General features: G+C 47.5%; 1 protein-coding gene across 1 annotated transcript; it reads right to left on the bottom strand.

Moving 5' to 3' along the window:
- Positions 1 to 1,103: 1,103 nt before the first annotated feature.
- Positions 1,104 to 20,831, bottom strand: LOC125020286 (1-phosphatidylinositol phosphodiesterase-like). The gene is made up of 2 exons (XM_047605636.1): positions 19,735 to 20,831; positions 1,104 to 1,212 (listed from the first exon to the last, which is right to left on the bottom strand). The coding sequence occupies exons 1-2, from the start codon at positions 20,781 to 20,783 to the stop codon at positions 1,104 to 1,106; spliced, it is 1,158 nt and encodes a 385-aa protein (XP_047461592.1). The 5' UTR covers positions 20,784 to 20,831.
- Between the last annotated feature and the right edge of the window lie 2,061 nt (positions 20,832 to 22,892).

Genomic DNA, 22,892 nt, shown 5'->3' with positions numbered 1-22,892 from the left:
TGACAGTCCACGACTGTCATGGGTGTTTTCCCATCCTGTACCTGGTACAGTGCAGCACCTATCCCATTGACACTGGCATCTGTGTGCAAGATATAGGGAAGCTTCCAGTCAGCAAACCCTAGGCTCATTAAAAGAAGCCAGATAGATGTTACGTCGTTATTCGAACATAAATATGAAACACAATAACCCCTGTCATTAATTTTTCTAAATTATTTTGTGATAGTGTTTATTTGCGCATGCATGCTATATATATAATAATGCACTGCAAAATTAACACTTTGACCCATGACCCTCCCCCCGGATTCAATTTTAGCCCTCCACTGTGAAGAATTCTCTCTTACCATATTCTATATTTTTATCTAACCTGGATTTTTGCACTGTCTTGTCCGGCTGTTGTAACAACTACATTTGCCCTCAGGGATCAAAAACATCTTAAGATTCGTATGTAGTTTCTGACAAACCACAGTCTTAGAGCCTCCAGGGTTTAATAGTAGAAGAAATATATTCAAAGAATAACTTTGTGTCTGTGGGACCATGTTGGCTTTTATTGTAAAAAAAAAAATATATATATATATATAAAAGACAATATATGGCGTCTTCGTTGTTCTCTGCCAATGAAGCAAAGGTCAGGAATATAAATGACAATTTAAAAAAAAAGAAGTTGACAAGTTTACAAAGTAAAATATCCAGTCAGAATAAATATGTGATTTAACGTGTGTGTAGTGTGTTAAATAGTTATTTGATGATTGAATGTTAGACAAAATCAGTAAATCATATGACAACATATTACTATTTTCATTCATTTTATTTATGTTCATGGCACCAAACACAATTCTTCTGTTTTCTTTAGAACTTGATATGATCACCTTGAGTGTTAAACATATAACTTGATTTACCCTCGAAGACAGTTACGTCTTCTCCATTGTCGATTTGGCTTAATCTCTATTTTAGGAAGGATGTTTGGGAGAACAACAGGATGTAAATCTTGTACAGCTGCTGGTGGATTCACCAGGTGTGGTTCATGCTGTATTGAGTCAGGTTCTTGTCCATGATCATATTTTGGGCTATGTGACTCTGGAATTGGTGTGTGTTTTGTCTCCAACTCAGATGATGGCTCTGAAATTTTCTGGGATGTAGATGATCCATGTGCAGGTGTTGGTTGAGATTTTGTTTCGGAATCTTCTACAAGTGCTGGGAGTGGGGGTGCAGGGACTGGTTGAGGGAAAAAAGGATGCATTGGTGTCTGATGGTTCCAGTGATATTTTGAACTTGGTGCAGTCCAGCTGTTTGTGGTATTGGTTCTGAATTTCCGGTTCGGATCTGCTGTGGAGTTCTGGTCCAGGTTTTGGTTCTGAATCTTTCCCGGTTTCCGGTGACGCTGGTGGAGTCTCTGTTTCGGGTTTTGGTTCTGAATCTTGCCCTGGCCCTGGTGACTCTGGTGCTGTCTCTGGTTCGGCGGTTGGTTCTGAATCTTTCCCGGTTTCTGGTGACTCTGGCGAAGCCTCCGTTTCAGCTTTTGGTTCTAAATCTTGCCCAGATTCTGGTGACTCTGGTGGAGTCTCTGGTGGAGTCTCTGGTTCGGGTTTTGGTTCTGAATCTTGCCCATTGTCTGGTGACTCTGGTGGATTCTCTCCTTCGGGTTTTGGTTCTGAATCTTGCCCAGTTTCTGGTGGCTCTGGTGGAGTCTCTGCTGCGGGCTTTGTTCGAATCTTGCCCAGTTTCTGTTGACTCTGGTGGAGTCTCTGTTCGGTTTTGTTCTGAATCTTGCCCAGTTTCTGTGACTCTGGTGGAGTCTCTGATTCAGGTTTTGGTTCTGAATCTTGCCCAGTTCTGGTGACTCTGTGGATCTCTGTTTCGGGTTTTGGTTCTGAATCTTGCCCAGTTTCTGGTGACTCTGGTGGACTCTCTGGTATCTCTGTCGGTTTGGTTCTGAATCTTGCCCAGTTTCGGTGACTCTGGTGGAGTTCTCTGATTCAGGTTTTGGTTCTGAATCTTGCCCAGTTTCCTGGTGACTCTGGTGAGTCTCTGTTTCGGGTTTTGGTTCTGAATCTGCTCACGCCCGTTCTGGTGACTCTGGTGAGTCTCTGTTTCGGTTTTGGTTCTGAATCTTGCCCATTGTCTGGTGACTCTGGTGGTTCTCTCTTCGGTTTTGGTTCCTGAATCTTGCCCAGTTTCTGTGACTCTGGTGGAGTCTCTGCTGCGGTTTGTTCTGAATCTTGCCCAGTTTCTGTTGACTCTGGTGGAGTCTCTGTTCAGGTTTTGGTTCTGAATCTTGCCCAGTTTCGGTGACTCTGGTGGAGTCTCTGTTCAGGGTTTTGGTTCTGAATCTTGCCCAGTTTCTGGTGACTCTGGTGGAGTCTTGGTTCTGGTGGCTGGTCTCTTGTGTCCGTACGGCGTGAGGTTCTGAATCTTGCCCGGTTTCTGGTGACTCTGGTGGAGTCTCTGTTTCAGGTTTTGGTTCTGAATCTTGCCCAGTTTCATGGTGACTCTGGTGGAGTCTCTGGTGGAGTCTCGATGCGGTTTGGTTCTGAATCTGCCAGTTTCGGTGACTCTGGTGGAGTCTCTGATTCAGGTTTTGGTTCTGAATCTTGCCCAGTTTCCGGTGACTCTGGTGGAGTCTCTGTTTCGGGTTTTGGTTCTGAATCTTGCCCATTGTCTGGTGACTCTGGTGGATTCTCTCCTTCGGGTTTTGGTTCTGAACCTTGCCCAGGTTTCTGGTGACTCTGGTGGACGTCTCTGGTGGAGCTCTGTATGGCAGGTTTTGGTTCTGAATCTTCCCAGTTTCTGGTGACTCTGGTGGATCTCCCCCCAGTTTCGGGGTTCTTGGTTGCTGAATCTTCCAGTTTCTGGTGACTTGTGGAGTCTCTGTTTTGGTTTGATCGGTTCTGAATCTTGGCTCTCAGGTGACTTCTTGGCTGGTCTCGTGTTTGGTTCTGATCTTGCCGTTTGGGACTCTGGTGGAGTCTCGTCTTCGGTTTGGTTCTGAATCTTGCCCAGTTTCTGGTGACTCTGGTGGATCTCTGTTCGGGTTTTGGTTCTGAATCTTGCCCAGTTTCTGGTGACTCTGGTGGAGTCTCTGTTCAGGGTTTTGGTTCTGAATCTTGCCCAGTTTCTGGTGACTCTGGTGGAGTTCTCTGTTCGGTTTTGGTTCTGAATCTTGCCCAGTTTCTGGTGACTCTGGTGGAGTCTCTGATTCAGGTTTTGGTTCTGAATCTTGCCCAGTTTCGGTGACTCTGGGGAGTCTCTGTTTCGGGTTTTGGTTCGAATCTTCCCAGTTTCTGGTGACTCTGTGGAGGTCTCTGTTTCGGTTTGGTTCTGAATCTTGCCCAGTTTCTGGTGACTCTGGTGGATTCTCTGATTCAGGTTTTGGTTCTGAATCTTGCCCAGTTTCCGGTGACTCTGGTGGAGTCTCTGTTTCGGGTTTTGGTTCTGAATCTTGCTCCGGCCCTGGTGACTCTGGCGCTGTCTCTGATTCAGGTTTTGGTTCTGAATCTTGCCCAGTTTCTGGTGACTCTGGCGAAGCCTCTGTTTCGGGTTTTGGTTCTGAATCTTGCCCAGTTTCTGGTGACTCTGGTGGAGTCTCTGATCAGGCTTTGGTTCTGAATCTTGCCCAGTTTCTGGCCTGGTGATCTCGGTGGTCTCTCGTCGGTTGTATCTGATTTTGTTTCTGGTGACTCTGGTGGAGTCTCTGTGTTCGGGTTTTGGTTCTGAATCTTGCCCAGTTTCTGGTGACTTGGGATCTCTGTTCGGTTTGGTGAATCTTGCCCAGTTTGTGACTGGTGGATCTCTGAGTCTCTGAGCGGTCTTTGGTTCTGAATCTTGCCCAGTTTTCTGGTGGACTCTGGTGGGATCTCTGTTCGGGTTTTGGTTTCTGAATCTTGCTCCAGTTCTGGTGACTCTGGTGTAGTCTCTGTTTCGGGTTTTGGTTCTGAATCTTGCCCAGTTTCTGGTGACTCTGGTGGATCTCTGCTTTCGGGTTTTGGTTTGAAATCTTGCCCAGTTTCTGTGACTCTGGTGGAGTCTCTGTTCGGGTTTTGGTTCTGAATCTTGCCCAGTTTCTGGTGACTCTGGTGGAGTCTCTGATTCAGGTTTTGGTTCTGAATCTTGCCCAGTTTCTGGTGACTCTGGTGGAGTCTCTGTTTCAGGTTTTGGTTCTGAATCTTGCTCCGGCCCTGGTGACTCTGGTGCTGTCTCTGTTTCGGTTTGGTTCTGAATCTTTGCCCAGTTTCTGGTGACTCTGGTGGAGTCTCTGTTTCGGGTTTTGGTTCTGAATCTTGCCCAGTTTCTGGTGACTCTGGTGGAGTCTCTGTGCAGGTTTTGGTTCTGAATCTTGCCCAGTTTCTGGTGACTCTGGGGGACTCTGTTCTCTGATTTTCATTTTGTCGTGTTTTAGTTGGTTCTGAATCTTGCCCAGTTGTCTGGTGACTCTGGTGGATTCTCTGTTCGGGTTTGGTTAATGTTATTCTGTGATCTGGTGAATCTCTGGTCGTCGATCTGCCGTTTCTGGTGACTCTGGTGGATCTCTTGATTCTGTCAGGTTTTGGTTCTGAATCTTGCCCTGGAGTTTTCTGGTGATCTGGTGGGTTCTCTGCTATCAGGTTTTGGTTCTGAATCTTGCCCAGTTTCGGTGACTCTGGTGAGCTCGTCGGTTTTGGTTCGATCTTGCCATTTGATCTGTGACTTGGTGAGTCTCTGATCAGGTTTTGGTTCTGAATCTTGCCCATGTGTCTGGTGACTCTGGTGGAGTCTCTGATTCGGGTTTTTGGTTCTGAATCTTGCCCATTGTCTGGTGACTCTGGTGGAGTCTCTCTTCGGGTTTGGTTGATTGTGGTACTGTGGTGTCTCGAATCGGTTGTGATCGCCAGGTTTCTGGTGAACCTCTGGTGGAGTCTCTGCTGCGGGCTTTGGTTCTGAATCTTGCCCAGTTTCTGGTGACTCTGGTGGAGTCTCTGCTGCGGGCTTTGTTTCTGAATCTTGCCCAGTTTCTGTTGACTCTGGTGGAGTCTCTGATTCAGGTTTTGGTTCTGAATCTTGCCCAGTTTCCGGTGACTCTGGTGGACTCTGGTGGAGTCCTCTGTTCGGCTTTTGGTTCTGAATCTTGCCCAGTTTCTCGGTGACTCTGGTGGAGTCTCTGTTTCAGGTTTTGGTTCTGAATCTTGCCCAGTTTCTGGTGACTCTGGTGGATCTCTGGTGGAGTCTCTGTTCGGGTTTTGGTTCTGAATCTTGCCCAGTTTCTGGTGACTCTGGTGGATCTCTGTTCAGGTTTTGGTTCTGAATCTTGCCCAGTTTCTGGTGACTCTGGTGAGTCGTAGTCTCTGTCAGGTTTGGTTCTGAATCTTGCCCAGTTTCTGGTGACTCTGGTGGAGTCTCTGTTTCGGGTTTTGGTTCTGAATCTTGCATTGCCGGACTCTGTGGTCTTGGTTGGTCTTCCTGGTTCGGACTGTCTCTGATTCAGGTTTTGGTTCTGAATCTTGCCCAGTTTCTGGTGACTCTGGTGGAGTCTCTCCTTCGGGTTTTGGTTCCGAATCTTGCCCAGTTTCTGGTGACTCTGGTGGAGTCTCTGCTGCGGGCTTTGGTTCTGAATCTTGCCCAGTTTCTGGTGACTCTGGTGGAGTCTCTGATGCAGGTTTTGGTTCTGAATCTTGCCCAGTTTCTGGTGACTCTGGTGGAGTCTCTGTTTCGGGTTTTGGTTCTGAATCTTGCCCAGTTTCTGGTGACTCTGGTGGACTCTCTGGTCTCGATCAGGTTTGGTTCTGAATCTTGCCCAGTTTCCGGTGACTCTGGTGGAGTCTCTGTTTGGGTTTTGGGTTCTCGAGACTCTGTGTCCTGGGTCTTGGGATTCTATGGTTTTGTCTGAATCTTGCCCGTTTCTGGTGACTCTGGTGGAGTCTCTGTTCAGGTTTTGGTTCTGAATCTTGCCCGTTTTGTCTGGTGACTCTGGTGGAGTCTCTGTGCGGGTTTTGGTTCTGAATCTTGCCCAGTTTCTGGTGACTCTGGTGGAGTCTCTGTTCAGGTTTTGGTTCTGAATCTTGCCCAGTTTCTGGTGACTCTGGTGGAGTCTCTGTTTCAGGTTTTGGTTCTGAATCTTGCCCAGTTTCTGGTGACTGGGACTCTGGTGGAGTCTCTGATTCAGGTTTGGGTTCTGAATCTTGCCCATTTCTGGTGACTCTGGTGGATCTCTTCTTCGGGTTTTGGTTCGAATCTTGCCCAGTTTCTGGTGACTCTGGTGGATCTCTGTTCGGAGTTTGGTTCTGAATCTTGCCAGTTTCTGGTGACTCTGGTGGAGTCTCTGTTCAGGTTTTGGTTCTGAATCTTGCCCAGTTTCTGGTGACTCTGGAGTCTCGGTGATGTCTCTCGTTTCGGGTTTTGGTTCTTGAATCTTGCCCAGTTCTGGTCTCTGGTGGACTCTGGTGGAGTCTCTGATCAGGCTTTGGTTCTGAATCTTGCCCAGTTTCTGGTGACTCTGGTGGAGTCCTGTTTCGGGTTGTTGTTCTGAATCTTGCCCGGCTGGTGTACTCTGTGCAGTCTCTGTTCGGGTTTTGGTTCTGAATCTTGCCCAGTTTCTGGTGACTCTGGTGGATCTCTCTCTTCGGGTTTTGGTTCGAATCTTGCCCAGTTTCTGGTGACTCTGGTGGACTCTCTGCTGCAGGTTTTGGTTCTGAATCTTGCCCAGTTTCTGGTGACTCTGGTGGAGTCTCTGTTCGGTTTTGGTTCTGAATCTTCCCAGTTTCTGGTGACTCTGGTGGAGTCTCTGTTTCAGGTTTTGGTTCTGAATCTTGCCCAGTTTCGGTGCTTGGTGGACTCTCTGGTGGAGTCTCCGATGCAGGCTTTGGTTCTGAATCTTGCCCAGTTTCTGGTGACTCTGGTGGATTCTCTGATTCAGGTTTTGGTTCTGAATCTTGCCCAGTTTCCGGTGACTCTGGTGGAGTCTCTGTTTCGGGTTTTGGTTCTGAATCTTGCCCAGTTTCTGGTGACTCTGGTGGATCTCTTTTCGGTTTTGGTTCTGAATCTTGCCCGTTTCTGGTGACTCTGGTGGAGTCTCTGTTCAGGTTTTGGTTCTGAATCTTGCCCAGTTTCTGGTGACTCTGGTGGAGCTCTCGTTTCGGGTTTTGGTTCTGAATCTTGCCCAGTTTCTGGTGACTCTGGTGGAGTCTCTGATCAGGTTTGGTTCTGAATCTTGCCCGTTTCTGGTGACTCTGGTGACTCTCTGGTGGGAGTCTCTGTTCGGTTTTGGTTCTGAATCTTGCCCATTTCTGGTGACTCTGGTGGATCTCTGTTCGGGTTTTGGTTCTGAATCTTGCCCAGTTTCTGGTGACTCTGGTGGAGCTCGTTTGTTCTGAATCTTGCCCAGTTCTGTGATGGGGCTTTTGGGTTTGGTTGAATCTTGCCCAGTTTCTGGTGACTCTGGTGGAGTCTCTGTTTCGGGTTTTGGTTCTGAATCTTTGCCCGTTTCTGGTGACTCTGGTGGATCTCTGTTCAGGTTTTGGTTCTGAATCTTGCCCAGTTTCTGGTGACTCTGGTGGAGTCTCTGTTCGGTTTTGGTTCTGAATCTTGCCCAGTTTCTGGTGACTCTGTGGAGTCTCTGTTGGGTTTGGTTCTGAATCTTGCCCAGTTTCGGTGACTCTGGTGGAGTCTCTGTTCGGCTTTGGTTCTGAATCTTGCCCAGTTTCTGGTGACTGGTGGACCTGGTGTCTCTGATTCAGGTTTTGGTTCTGAATCTTGCCCATTTCGGTGACTCTGGTGGATCTCTGTTTCGGGTTTTGGTTCCGAATCTTGCCCAGTTTCTGGTGACTCTGGTGGATCTCTGTCAGGTTTTGGTTCTGAATCTTGCCCAGTTTCTGGTGGACTCTGGTGGATGTCTCTTGTCCTGGGTTTTGGGTTCTGAATCTTGCCCAGTTTCTGGTGACTCTGGTGGAGTCTCTGTTCGGTTTTGGTTCTGAATCTTGCCCAGTTTCTGGTGACTCTGGTGGAGTCTCTGTCGGTTTTGTTCGAATCTTGCCCAGTTTCTGGTGACTCTGGTGGAGTCTCTGATTCAGGTTTTGGTTCTGAATCTTGCCCAGTTTCTGGTGACTCTGGTGCACTCTCTGGTGAAGTCTCTGATTCAGGCTTTGGTTCTGAATCTTGCCCAGTTTCTGGTGACTCTGGTGGAGTCTCTGTTTCGGGTTTTGGTTCTGAATCTTGCTCCGGCCCTGGTGACTCTGGTGCTGTCTCTGGTTCGGGTGATGGTTCTGAATCTTGCCCGGTTTCTGGTGACTCTGGTGGAGTCTCTGTTTCAGGTTTTGGTTCTGAATCTTGCCCAGTTTCTGGTGACTCTGGTGGAGTCTCTGGTGGAGTCTCTGATGCGGGCTTTGGTTCTGAATCTTGCCCAGTTTCCGGGGACTCTGGTGGAGTCTCTGATTCAGGCTTTGGTTCTGAATCTTGCCCAGTTTCTGGTGACTCTGGTGGAGTCTCTGTTTCAGGTTTTGGTTCTGAATCTTGCTTTTCTGTGACTCTGGTGTCTTGGCTTTGGTTCGAATCTGCCAGTTTCTGGTGACTCTGGTGGATCTCTGTTTCGGTTTTGGTTCTGAATCTTGCCCATTGTCTGGTGACTCTGGTGGATTCTCTCTTTCGGGGTTTTGGTTCCGAATCTTGCCCAGTTTCTGGTTGACTCTGGTGGACTCTCTGTGCAGGTTTTGGTTCTGAATCTTGCCCAGTTTCTGGTGACTCTGGTGGAGTCTCTGTTTCGGGTTTTGGTTCTGAATCTTGCCCAGTTTCTGGTGACTCTGGTGGAGTCTCTGTTTCGGGTTTTGGTTCTGAATCTTGCCCAGTTTCTGGTGACTCTGGTGGACTCTCTGGTGGAGTCTCTGATGCAGGCTTTGGTTCTGAATCTTGCCCAGTTTCTGGTGACTCTGGTGGAGTCTCTGTTTCGGGTTTTGGTTCTGAATCTTGCCCAGTTTCTGGTGACTCTGGTGTGATGTCTCTGTACTTGCGGTTTTGGTTTTGGTCAATCTTGCCCAGTTTCTGGTGACTCTGGTGGAGTCTCTCTTCGGGTTTTGGTTCTGAATCTTGCCCAGTTTCTGGTGACTCTGGTGGAGTCTCTGTTTCGGTTTTGGTTCTGAATCTTCCCAGTTTCTGGTGACTCTGGTGGATCTTTGGCGTCTTCCATTCGGGTGATCTTGTTGGTTTGGTTCTGAATCTTGCCCAGTTTCTGGTGACTCTGGTGGAGTCTCTGTTTCAGGGTTTTGGTTCTGAATCTTGCCCAGTTTCTGGTGACTCTGGTGAGTCTCTGTTGTTTTGGTTCTGAATCTTGCCCAGTTTCTGGTGACTCTGGGGAGTCTCTGTTTCGGTTTTGGTTCTGAATCTTGCCGTTTCTGGTGACTCTGTGATCTCTGGTGGAGTCTCTGATGCAGGCTTTTGGTTCTGAATCTTGCCCAGTTTCTGGTGACTCTGTGGAGTCCTGTGGTTTTGGTCGATCCTCTGTGATTTTCAGGTTTTGGTTCTGAATCTTGCCCAGTTTCCGGTGACTCTGGTGGAGTCTCTGTTTCGGGTTTTGGTTCTGAATCTTGCCCAGTTTCTGGTGACTCTGGTGGAGTCTCTGTTTCGGATTTTGGTTCTGAATCTTGCCCGGTTTCTGGTGACTCTGGTGGACTCTCTGATGCAGGCTTTGGTTCTGAATCTTGCCCAGTTTCTGGTGACTCTGGTGGAGTCTCTGTTTCGGGTTTTGGTTCTGAATCTTGCCCAGTTTCCGGTGGCTCTGGTGGAGTCTCTGTTTCGGTTTTTGGTTCTGAATCTTGCCCAGTTTCTGGTGACTCTGGTGGAGTCTCTGTCGGTTTTGGTTTCTGAATCTTGCCCAGTTTCTGGTGACTCTGGTGGAGTCTCTGTTTCAGGTTTTGGTTCTGAATCTTGCCCGTTCCTGGGGGACTCTGGTGTTTTGGTTCTGATCTTCGGGTTTGGGATTTTGGTTTTGCTGAATCTTGCCCAGTTTCTGGTGACTCTGGTGGAGTCTCTGTTCGGTTTTGGTTCTGAATCTTGCCCGTTTCTGGTGACTCTGGTGGAGTCTCTGTGTCCGAGGCTTTGGTTCTGAATCTTGCCCAGTTTCCGGGGACTCTGGTGGAGTCTCTGATTCAGGCTTTGGTTCTGAATCTTGCCCAGTTTCTGGTGACTCTGGTGGAGTCTCTGTTTCAGGTTTTGGTTCTGAATCTTGCTCCGGCCCTGGTGACTCTGGTGCTGTCTCTGTTTCGGGTTTTGGTTCTGAATCTTGCCCATTGTCTGGTGACTCTGGTGGATTCTCTCCTTCGGGTTTTGGTTCCGAATCTTGCCCAGTTTCTGTTGACTCTGGTGGACTCTCTGCTGCAGGTTTTGGTTCTGAATCTTGCCCAGTTTCTGGTGACTCTGGTGGAGTCTCTGTTTCGGGTTTTGGTTCTGAATCTTTCCCAGTTTCTGGTGACTCTGGTGGAGTCTCTGTTTCAGGTTTTGGTTCTGAATCTTGCCCGGTTTCTGGTGGCTCTGGTGGACTCTCTGGTGGAGTCTCTGATGCAGGCTTTGGTTCTGAATCTTTCCCAGTTTCTGGTGACTCTGGTGGAGTCTCTGTTTCGGGTTTTGGTTCTGAATCTTGCCCAGTTTCTGGTGACTCTGGTGGAGTCTCTGCTGCAGGTTTTGGTTCTGAATCTTGCCCAGTTTCTGGTGACTCTGGTGGAGTCTCTCCTTCGGGTTTTGGTTCCGAATCTTTCCCAGTTTCTGGTGACTCTGGTGGAGTCTCTGATTCAGTTTTTGGTTCTGAATCTTGCCCATTGTCTGGTGACTCTGGTGGATTCTCTCCTTCGGGTTTTGGTTCCGAATCCTTCCCAGTTTCTGGTGACTCTGGTGGAGTCTCTGATTCAGGTTTTGGTTCTGAATCTTGCCCAGATTCCGGTGACTCTGGTGGAGTCTCTGTTTCGGGTTTTGGTTCTGAATCTTGCCCAGTTTCTGGTGACTCTGGTGGACTCTCTGTTTCGGGTTTTGGTTCTGAATCTTTCCCGGTTTCTGGTGACTCTGGTGGAGTCTCTGATGGAGTCTCTGATGCAGGCTTTGGTTCTGAATCTTGCCCAGTTTCTGGTGACTCTGGCGAAGCCTCTGTTTCGGGTTTTGGTTCTGAATCTTGCCCAGTTTCTGGTGACTCTAGTGCACTCTCTGGTGGAGTCTCTGATGCAGGCTTTGGTTCTGAATCTTGCCCAGTTTCTGGTGACTGTGGTGGAGTCTCTGGTGGAGTCTCTGATTCGGGTTTTGGTTCTGAATCTTGCCCATTGTCTGGTGACTCTGGTGGATTCTCTCCTTCGGGTTTTGGTTCCGAATCTTGCCCAGTTTCTGGTGACTCTGGTGGAGTCTCTGTTTCGGGTTTTGGTTCTGAATCTTGCCCAGTTTCTGGTGACTCTGGTGGAGTCTCTGCTGCAGGTTTTGGTTCTGAATCTTGCCCAGTTTCTGGTGACTCTGGTGGAGTCTCTGCTTCGGGTTTTGGTTCTGAATCTTGCCCAGTTTCTGGTGACTCTGGTGGACTCTCTGGTGGAGTGTTTTGGTTCTGAATCTTGCCCGTTTCTGGGACTCTGGTGGAGTCTCTGTCAGGTTTGTTCTGAATCTTGCCCAGTTTCTGGTGACTCTGGTGGAGTCTCTGTTTCGGTTTGGTTCTGAATCTTGCCCGTCCTGGTGATTCTGGTGGAGTCTCTGTTTCGGGTTTTGGTTCTGAATCTTGCCCATTGTCTGGTGACTCTGGTGGATTCTCTCCTTTGGGTTTTGGTTCTGAACCTTGCCCAGTTTCTGGTGACTCTGGGGGAGTCTCTGTTTCAGGTTTTGGTTCTGAATCTTGCCCAGTTTCCGGTGACTCTGGGGGAGTCTCTGTTTCAGGTTTTGGTTCTGAATCTTGCCCAGTTTCCGGTGACTCTGGTGGATTTTCTGTTTCGGGTTTTGGTTCTGAATCTTGCCCAGTTTCTGTTGACTCTGGTGGAGTCTCTGGTGGTTCGTCAGGTTTTGGTTCTGAATCTTGCCCAGTTTCTGGTGACTCTGGTGGAGTCTCTGTTTCGGGTTTTGGTTCTGAATCTTGCCCAGTTTCTCGGTGACTCTGGTGGAGTCTCTGTCGGTTTGGTTCTGAATCTTGCCCAGTTTCTGGTGACTCTGGTGGATCTCTGTGCAGGTTTTGGTTCTGAATCTTGCCCAGTTTCTGGTGACTCTGGTGGAGTCTCTGTTTCGGGTTTTGGTTCTGAATCTTTCCCAGTTTCTGGTGACTCTGGTGGAGTCTCTGTTTCAGGTTTTGGTTCTGAATCTTGCCCGTTCTGTGCTCTGGTGGACTCTCTGGTGGAGTCTCTGATGCAGGCTTTGGTTCTGAATCTTGCCCAGTTTCTGGTGACTCTGGTGGAGTCTCTGTTTCGGGTTTTGGTTCTGAATCTTGCCCAGTTTCTGGTGACTCTGGTGGAGTCTCTGCTGCAGGTTTTGGTTCTGAATCTTGCCCAGTTTCTGGTGACTCTGGTGGAGTCTCTGATTCAGGCTTTGGTTCTGAATCTTGCCCAGTTTCTGGTGACTCTGGTGGAGTCTCTGTTTCGGGTTTTGGTTCTGAATCTTGCCCAGTTTCTGGTGACTCTGGTGGAGTCTCTGATTCAGGTTTTGGTTCTGAATCTTGCCCAGTTTCTGGTGACTCTGGTGGAGTCTCTGATTCAGGTTTTGGTTCTGAATCTTGCCCAGTTTCTGGTGACTCTGGTGGAGTCTCTGTTTCGGGTTTTGGTTCTGAATCTTGCCCAGTTTCTGGTGACTCTGGTGGATTTCTGTTTCAGGTTTTGGTTCTGAATCTTGCCCGTTTCTGGTGGCTCTGGTGGAGTCTCTGATGAGTCTCTGTGAGCTTTGGTTCTGAATCTTGCCCAGTTTCTGGTGACTCTGGTGGAGTCTCTGTTTCGGGTTTGGTTCTGAATCTTGCCCAGTTCTGGTGACTCTGGTGGAGTCTCTGTTCGGTTTTGGTTCTGAATCTTGCCCAGTTTCTGGTGACTCTGGTGGAGTCTCTCCTTCGGGTTTTGGTTCCGAATCTTGCCCAGTTTCTGGTGACTCTGGTGGAGTCTCTGATTCAGGGTTTGGTTCTGAATCTTGCCCATTTCTGGTGACTCTGGTGGAGTTCTCTTTTCGAATCTTGTGCGTTCCGATTCCTTCCCTTTCTGGTGACTCTGGTGGAGTCTCTTCTGTTCGGGTTTTGGTTCTGAATCTTGCCCAGTTGTCCTGGTGACTCGGTGGAGTCTCTGTTCGGGTTTTGGTTCCGAATCTTTCCCAGTTTCTGGTGACTCTGGTGGAGTCTCTGATTCAGTTTTTGGTTCTGAATCTTGCCCATTGTCTGGTGACTCTGGTGGAGTCTCTGTTTCGGGTTTTGGTTCTGAATCTTGCCCAGTTTCTGGTGACTCTGGTGGAGTCTCTGTTTCGGGTTTTGGTTCTGAATCTTGCCCAGTTTCTGGTGACTCTGGTGGACTCTCTGCTGCAGGTTTTGGTTCTGAATCTTGCCCATTTTCTGGTGACTCTGGTGGAGTCTCTGTTTCGGGTTTTGGTTCTGAATCTTTCCCAGTTTCAGGTGGCTCTGGTGGATCTCTGTTCAGGGTTTTGGTTCTGAATCTTGCCCAGTTTCTGGTGGACTCTGGTGGACTCTCTGGTGGCTCTGACAGGCTTTGGTTCTGAATCTTGCCCAGTTTCTGGTGACTCTGGTGGAGTCTCTGTTTCGGGTTTTGGTTCTGAATCTTGCCCAGTTTCTGGTGACTCTGGTGGACTCTCTGGTGGAGTCTCCGATGCAGGCTTTGGTTCTGAATCTTGCCCAGTTTCTGGTGACTCTGGTGGATTCTCTGATTCAGGTTTTGGTTCTGAATCTTGCCCAGTTTCTGGTGACTCTGGTGGAGTCTCTGTTTCGGGTTTTGGTTCTGAATCTTGCCCAGTTTCTGGTGACTCTGGTGGAGTCTCTGATTCAGGTTTTGGTTCTGAATCTTGCCCAGTTCTGGTGACTCTGGTGGGTCTCTTCGGGTTTGGTTCTGATTGCCCAGTCCGGTGCTCTGGTGAGTGCTCGTTCGGTTTTGGTTCTGAATCTTGCCCAGTTTCTGGTGACTCTGGTGGATTCTCTGTTTGGGTTTTGGTTCTGAACCTTGCCCAGTTTCTGGTGACTCTGGGGGAGTCTCTGTTTCAGGTTTTGGTTCTGAATCTTGCCCAGTTTCCGGTGACTCTGGTGGATTTTCTGTTTCGGGTTTTGGTTCTGAATCTTGCCCAGTTTCTGTTGACTCTGGTGGAATTCTCTGTTCGGGTTTTGGTTCTGAATCTTGCCCAGTTTCTGGTGACTCTGGTGGATCTCTGTGCGGTTTTGGTTCTGAATCTTGCCCAGTTTCCGGGGACTCTGGTGGAGTCTCTGATTCAGGCTTGAGTTCTGAATCTTGCCCAGTTTCTGGTGACTCTGGTGGAGTCTCTGTTTCGGGTTTTTGTTCTGAATCTTGCTCCGTTTCTGGTGGCTCTGGTGGAGTCTCTGGTGAGAGTCTCTGAGCAGGTTTTGGTTCTGAATCTTGCCCAGTTTCTGGTGACTCTGGTGGAGTCTCTGTTTCGGGTTTTGGTTCTGAATCTTGCCCATGTTGTCTGGTGACTCTGGGGGTCTCTGATCAGGTTTGGTTCTGAATCTTGCCCAGTTTCTGTGACTCTGGTGGAGTCTCTGTTGCAGGTTTTGGTTCTGAATCTTGCCCAGTTTCCGGTGACTCTGGTGGAGTCTCTGTTTCGGGTTTTGGTTCTGAATCTTGCTCCGGCCCTGGTGACTCTGGCGCTGTCTCTGATTCAGGTTTTGGTTCTGAATCTTGCCCAGTTTCTGGTGACTCTGGTGGAGTCTCTCCTTCGGGTTTTGGATCCGAATCTTGCCCAGTTTCTGGTGACTCTGGTGGAGTCTCTGCTTCGGTTTTGGTTCTGAATCTTGCCCAGTTTCTGGTGACTCTGGTGGAGTCTCTGTTTCGGAGCTTTGGTTCTGAATCTTGCCCAGTTTCTGGTGACTCTGGTGGATCTCTTTTCGGGTTTTGGTTCCTGAATCTTGCCCAGTTTCTGGTGACTCTGGTGGAGTCTCTGATTCAGGTTTTGGTTTCTGCAATCTTGCCCAGTTTCTGGTGACGCTGTGACTCTGGTGGAGTCTCTGATTCAGGTTTTGGTTCTGAATCTTGCCCAGTTTCTGGTGACTCTGGTGGAGTCTCTGTTTCGGGTTTTGGTTCTGAATCTTGCCCAGTTCTGGTGACTCTGGTGGATCTCTGTTCGGGTTTTGGTTCTGAATCTTGCCCGTTTCTGGTGACTCTGGTGGAGTCTCTGTTCAGGTTTTGGTTCTGAATCTTGCCCAGTTTCGGTGACTCTGGTGGAGTCTCTGTGTTGGGTTTGGTTTCTGAATCTTGCCCAGTTTCTGGTGACTCTGGTGGAGTCTTCTGATTCAGGTTTTGGTTCTGAATCTTGCCCAGTTTCTGGTGACTCTGGTGGAGTCTCTGTTCAGGTTTTGGTTCTGAATCTTGCCAGTTTCCTGGTGACTCTGGGAGTCTCTGTTTCGGTTTTGGTTCTGAATCTTGCCCAGTTTCTGGTGACTCTGGTGGAGTCTCTCTTCGGGTTTTGGTTCTGAATCTTGCCCAGTTTCTGGTGACTCTGGTGGAGTCTCTGCTGCAGGTTTTGGTTCTGAATCTTGCCCAGTTTCTGGTGACTCTGGTGGAGTCTCTGTTTCGGGTTTTGGTTCTGAATCTTGCCCGGTTTCTGGTGACTCTGGTGGAGTCTCTGTTCAGGTTTTGGTTCTGAATCTTGCCCCTGAGTTCTTGGTGACTCTCTGGTGGAGTCTCTGATTCAGGTTTTGGTTCTGAATCTTGCCCAGTTTCTGGTGACTCTGGTGGAGTCTCTGTTTCGGTTTTGGTTCTGAATCTTGCCCAGTTTCTGGTGACTCTGGTGGAGTCTCTGTTTCGGGTTTTGGTTCTGAATCTTGCCCAGTTTCTGGTGACTCTGGTGGAGTCTCTGTTTCGGGTTTTGGTTCTGAATCTTGCCCAGTTTCTGGTGACTCTGGTGGAGTCTCTGATTCAGGTTTTGGTTCTGAATCTTGCCCAGTTTCTGGTGACTCTGGTGGAGTCTCTGTTTCGGGTTTTGGTTCTGAATCTTGCCCAGTTTCTGGTGACTCTGGTGGAGTCTCTCCGTCGGGTTTTGGTTCCGAATCTTGCCCAGTTTCTGGTGACTCTGGTGGAGTCTCTGATTCAGGTTTTGGTTCTGAATCTTGCCCAGTTTCTGGTGACTCTGGTGGAGTCTCTGTTTCGGGTTTTGGTTCTGAATCTTTCCCAGTTTCTGTTGACTCTGGTGGAGTCTCTGATTCAGGTTTTGGTTCTGAATCTTGCCCAGTTTCCGGTGACTCTGGTGGAGTCTCTGTTTCGGGTTTTGGTTCTGAATCTTGCCCATTGTCTGGTGACTCTGGTGGATTCTCTCTGATTCAGGTTTTGGTTCTGAATCTTGCCCAGTTTCTGGTGACTCTGGTGGAGTCTCTGTTCGGTTTTGGTTCTGAATCTTGCCCAGTTTCTGGTGACTCTGGTGGAGTCTCTGATTCAGGTTTTGGTTCTGAATCTTGCCCAGTTTCCTGGTGACTCTGGTGGAGTCTCTGATTCAGGTTTTGGTTCTGAATCTTGCCCAGTTTCTGGTGACTCTGGTGGAGTCTCTGTTTCGGGTTTTGGTTCTGAATCTTGCCCAGTTTCTGGTGACTCTGGTGGAGTCTCTGTTTCGGGTTTTGGTTCTGAATCTTGCCCAGTTTCTGTTGACTCTGGTGGAGTCTCTGATTCAGGTTTTGGTTCTGAATCTTGCCCAGTTTCTGGTGACTCTGGTGGAGTCTTTGTTTCGGGTTTTGGTTCTGAATCTTTCCCAGTTTCTGTTGACTCTGGTGGAGTCTCTGTTTCGGATTTTGGTTCCGAATCTTGCCCAGTTTCTGGTGACCTTGCTGGTGGAGTCTCTGATTCAGGTTTGGTTCTGAATCTTGCCCAGTTTCTGGTGACTCTGGTGGAGTCTCTGTTTCGGGTTTTGGTTCTGAATCTTGCCCAGTTTCTGGTGACTCTGGTGGAGTCTCTGTTCGGTTTTGGTTCTGAATCTTGCCCATGTTTTCGTTTGTACTCCTGGTGGGAGTCTCTGCTGAGGTTTTGGTTCTGAATCTTGCCGTTTCTGGTGACTCTGGCGGAGTCTCTGCTGCAGGTTTTGGTTCTGAATCTTGCCCAGTTTCTGGTGACTCTGGTGGAGTCTCTGATTCAGGCTTTGGTTCTGAATCTTGCCCAGTTTCTGGTGACTCTGGTGGAGTCTCTGTTTCAGGTTTTGGTTCTGAATCTTGCCCAGTTTCCGGTGACTCTGGTGAGTCTCTGTTCAGGTTTTGGTTCTGAATCTTGCCCAGTTGTCTGGTGACTCTGGTGGAGTCTCTGTTGGGTTTTGGTTCTGAATCTTGCCCAGTTTCTGTTGACTCTGGTGGAGTCTCTGATTCAGGTTTTGGTTCTGAATCTTGCCCAGTTTCTGGTGACTCTGGTGGAGTCTCTGTTTCGGGTTTTGGTTCTGAATCTTGCCCAGTTTCTGGTGACTCTGGTGGAGTCTCTGTTTCAGGTTTTGGTTCTGAATCTTGCCCAGTTTCTGGTTGACTCTTGGTGAGTCTCTGATTCAGGTTTGGTTCTGAATCTTGCCCAGTTTCTGGTGACTCTGGTGGAGTCTCTGTTTCGGTTTTGGTTCTGAATCTTGCCCAGTTTCTGGTGACTCTGGTGGAGTCTCTGTTCAGGTTTTGGTTCTGAATCTTGCCCAGTTTCTGGTGACTCTGGTGGAGTCTCTGTTCGGGTTTTGGTTCTGAATCTTCCCAGTTTCTGGTGACTCTGGTGGAGTCTCTGATTCAGGTTTTTGGTTCTGAATCTTGCCCATTTCTGGTGATTCTGGTGGAGTCTCTTTCGGGTTTTGGTTCCGAATCTTTCCCAGTTTCTGGTGACTCTGGTGGAGTCTCTGATTCAGGTTTTGGTTCTGAATCTTGCCCAGTTTCTGGTGACTCTGGTGGAGTCTCTGTTTCGGGTTTTGGTTCTGAATCTTGCCCAGTTTCTGGTGACTCTGGTGGAGTCTCTGTTTCGGGTTTTGGTTCTGAATCTTTCCCGGTATCTGGTGACTCTGGTGGAGTCTCTAATGGAGTCTCTGATGCAGGCTTTGGTTCTGAATCTTGCCCAGTTTCCGGTGACTCTGGTGGAGTCTCTGTTTCGGGTTTTGGTTCTGAATCTTGCTCTTTCTGGTGACTCTGGGCGATCTTCGTTCTCTGATTCGGTTTTGGTTTCTGAATCTTGCCCAGTTTTCTGGTGACTCTGGGAGCTCTGTTCGGTTTTGGTTCTGAATCTTGCCCAGTTTCTGGTGACTCGTGCACCCTGGTGGAGTCTCTGATTCAGGTTTTGGTTCTGAATCTTGCCCAGTTACTTCTCGCGGCTTGGTGTGAGTCTCTGGTGGAGTCTCTGATTCGGGTTTTGGTTCGAATCTTGCCCATTTCTGGTGACTCTGGTGGATCTCTCGTTCGGGTTTTGGTTCTGAATCTTGCCCGGTTTCTGTTGACTCTGGTGGACTCTCTGGGAGTCTCTGATGCAGGCTTTGGTTCTGAATCTTGCCCAGTTTCTGGTGACTCTGGTGGAGTCTCTGTTTCGGGTTTTGGTTCTGAATCTTGCCCATTGTCTGGTGACTCTGGTGGATTCTCTCCTTCGGGTTTTGGTTCCGAATCTTGCCCAGTTTCTGTTGACTCTGGTGGACTCTCTGCTGCAGGTTTTGGTTCTGAATCTTGCCCCGTTTCTGGTGACTCTGGCGGAGTCTCTGCTGCAGGTTTTGGTTCTGAATCTTGCCCAGTTTCTGGTGACTCTGGTGGAGTCTCTGATTCAGGTTTTGGTTCTGAATCTTGCCCGGTTTTTGGTGGCTCTGGTGGACTCTCTGGTGGAGTCTCTGATGCAGGCTTTGGTTCTGAATCTTTCCCAGTTTCTGGTGACTCTGGTGGATTCTCTCCTTCGGGTTTTGGTTCCGAATCTTGCCCAGTTTCTGGTGACTCTGGTGGTGTCTCTGATTCAGGTTTTGGTTCTGAATCTTGCCCAGATTCCGGTGACTCTGGTGGAGTCTCTGTTTCGGGTTTTGGTTCTGAATCTTGCCCAGTTTCTGGTGACTCTGGTGGAGTCTCTGTTTCGGATTTTTGGTTCTGAATCTTGCCCAGTTTCTGGTGACTTTGGTGGATCCTCTGATGCAGGCTTTGGTTCTGAATCTTGCCCAGTTTCTGGTGACTCTGGTGGAGTCTCTGTTTCGGGTTTTGGTTCTGAATCTTGCCCAGTTTCCGGTGGCTCTGGTGGAGTCTCTGTTTCGGTTTTTGGTTCTGAATCTTGCCCAGTTTCTGGTGACTCTGGTGGAGTCTCTGATGGAGTCTCTGATGGAGGCTTTGGTTCTGAATCTTGCCCAGTTTCTGGTGACTCTGCTGCTGTCTCTGGTTCGGGTTTTGGTTCTGAATCTTGCGCCGGCCCTGGTGACTCTGGTGCTGTGTCTGGCTCGGGTTTTTGTTCTGATTCTTGCCCTGTTTCTGGTGACTCTGGTGGAGTCTCTGATTCAGGTTTTGGTTCTGAATCTATCCCAGTTTCCGGTGACTCTGGCGACTCTGATGGAATCTCTGGTGGAGTGTCTGGTTCAGGCTTTGGTTCTGAATCTTGCCCAGTTTCTGGTGACTCTGGTGGAGTCTCTGGTTCAGGTTTTGGTTCTGAATCTTGCCCATTTTCTGGTGACTCTGGTGATGTGTCTGGTTCCAGTTTCGGTTCTGAATCTTGCCCAGTTTCTGGTGAGTGTGGTGGGGTCTCTGGTTCGGGCTTTGGTTCTGAATTCTGCACAGTTACTGGTGCTGGCAATGAATTTGGTGATTCCGTTGCAAGTGTTAGTTGTGAATGTTGCACATTTTCTGGTGATTCTGGTGCAGACGTTGGTTCTGATTTTTGATCTGAATCCTGCCCAGTTCCTGGGGTTGGCAATGAATCTTGTGATTCTGGCGCAGTCTTTGTCGTTTCTTCACAGTCACATGGTTTGAGTTGAATAATGTTTTTAATGAGATCAGCGCTGGGAAAGTTTAAGCTTAAAATACCAAAGCAACCTTGGGTTGAGATTTGTTTTTTTTGCATGACCAGGTTACTAAGCTCCATGTTCACCTTTCTAGCCAATGTTTTAGGGTTTGTAAAAATTGAGGTGGTGGTGTCAGTCAAGACAATGTGATGATCACAGATATGCGACTTCATCTGTTTAATTCCTTTTTCAATATTTTTTAATTTGTTATGTATAAATAAAGATGATTCATGGTTTTTTATTCCAACATGGAACGTGTCGCTCCAGAGAAAAACTACTTTGTTCCTTGCCTTCTTCATTTCTGGTACTGATGATTCTGTCCATATTCTTTTTTTGTGCTTCCCAATTAAATTATTTAGCAACTGCACAACTTTTCCCTTGTACAGCCCATGTAAAGTCATTTTTAAAAGCACTGTCTCATCATTATGGTCTTTCAAGAATTTAAGAATGTCACTGAGAACCTCATCAAATTGCATATGTTGCCAATACATCCAGTGACTATCTCGTATATAAATTAGTTTTTCGGTAGGAAACCAAATCCCAGCATGCACATCAAAATACCGTATTCCCACATAAAGTTGCTGTTTCAAAGTCCAAATCTGACATTTAGTAAGAGGTGGCCCATATAATGTTAAGCTTTCATGTGTTCCAGGAATGGAGATGGCAGATATTGGTGTATCATCAGGTATCTCCTTCATCCAGTCCATGTTATAAGAGCTTGCATGTAGACCAGGATTGTCATTGAAACCTGTCGAGGAACCTGAACAGTAGGTCATTCTAATGGAAAGAAAGACATTAGACTTGCTAAATAAATCATTCTTTCAGTCAAAAAACAAATGTTTGAACAACCTTTTAACAAGTAAGCAATGCAATCTGTAATATTATATTGGACTTACATACAGAAAAGCCAGACGTAATGATGGATGTCCATAATTGGTTTGTTGGCTAATCTATGGTCCGGTAAACTCAGGAGGATAGAATTAATCCAGCGTCTTGTTGTAGATGTTTAACATTTTTGTCTCAGCTGTCAGTTTTCCAAAAGTTGCACTTACCCCAAGAAGCTTTCGACATGACTGTGACAAAAAGGGAATTGTCTGCCCTGCAGTTAGCTGCAGTCACAGGGACCATAAAGATTAACTCTCATTTGCATGTTTGTACGTCTAATCTTTCATTTAGAATGAGCCCGACAGAGAGAGACAAAGAAGGAGACATTGTGAAAGTGCTGAGCGTGTAATAAAATGTGCCGTTAGTAATTAGCGTGGAAAGATAGTTCAGCTGGTTAACCTTAATGTACACTGCATGTAAGAGCTTCACTACAGTCCCTATTACTGCAGCACACATCAGCATACACAGCAAATGATGTGGAGTTAAAACTCTGGTGTTGGAATTTTAGCAAGAGTAGGTAATTATACTGTCTGTAGAGTTAAATTTGTCATACCCGAACATACTGGACTGACGTGCAATTTTCAGACCCGGGTCGATCCGCCCATCATGCGCTTTCAAGTCGCCAGCAGTCCCGGGTCTAACCTCCCACTGTGAGAGCTGTGTGCCTGCACAGGTCTTGGATCTCACGGTCTTGCCAGTGCGCTGCCATGATCAAATCTATATCACTATACTGTATACTGATATACTGTATATAAGCTGTATATAAACACAGTTGCACATGCATTCCCCAATCCATGCAATTTCCTTAACATGATGAAGGGATAATTCACCTATGCGCTTCCATTAACAATCGTGTAAAAACACATTTAATTAATTTGATTGAAAAAATGGACAAAAATCTCTGCCCTTCAGAGATCTTTGCTCTGTTTTTGAGCTGCTTGCAGCCCTGGAGCTTCTACAGTGGCACAGTTTATTAGGCCGTCCAGTGACAAAGTCACAAGGTAAATCAGTGTCATCGTGTAAATTAGCGGGTCGAGACTGCATTCCTGTTCACATCGAAGCCAAGCTGACCCGATAAAATCCCAGGTCGATTGCCAGGTCATTTGACCTGGGTCGAAAACCCAGGTTGAAAACCCGGGCTCTCTGATCAGAACTCTCAAGTCTCAGCATAAGAAATTCACACTTTGTCACGCCACACGTGACATTTCTCACGCTGAAAAATTATAAAACTTGCTGAACATAGACTTAGAGAGATTAGTTATATGATTTTATATGATATGTGTTTTGTATTTGTTACTGTGGTGCATTTTAAAATAAACTTTTTGAGCTTGACATGGCACTTTTATTCCATCACAATTTATTATGTAACCGAAAAACAATATTTTCAACATATGAAGAAACCTGTAGTAGTTAAGAATAGACACTGAGTGAGTTGCTATGTAACACTATACACTAGTGTTGAGAGAAACTAACAATGGTTTGTGTTGAGTGTTAACTATAAAAAGAGTTGATAATAACACTTTGGGAGTGTTAACATACCAACACTTCAAAAAAGAGTCAAATTAACAGTCTGTGATGTGGACCCATACACTTGTAATATAGACACAAGTTCTCATTGTCCAATTGAAACACCCAGATAATGCGATTGGAATCGGAGTTTTCAATCGGATAATGCGTGTGGGCATGCTCCACAACGCTGTCGTGTGACCCAGGAAACAAAAACGTCCAAGAAAGCCAGTCGCATAATAAAGAAGAGGAACAGAGCCACTAGAAGAACCGTCTGAGGGATCTTACCTGCACCAGAAGTAGCGCGAACATTACATACGAGATTTAAAAAAAGTACTATTATCCGTCTGATTGTTGTTTGAATGCCAGTCTGCTGCATGAACGACTCTTGCTTATTTTATCACGTAATAGGTCAACTGGAAATC

Source organism: Mugil cephalus, chromosome 14 (assembly GCF_022458985.1).
Source record: "Mugil cephalus isolate CIBA_MC_2020 chromosome 14, CIBA_Mcephalus_1.1, whole genome shotgun sequence".
In the NCBI taxonomy this organism is placed as follows: Eukaryota; Metazoa; Chordata; class Actinopteri; order Mugiliformes; family Mugilidae; genus Mugil; species Mugil cephalus.
The sequence above is the reverse complement of the archived record's forward strand: the minus strand, read 5'-3'. Positions and strand labels throughout refer to the sequence as shown.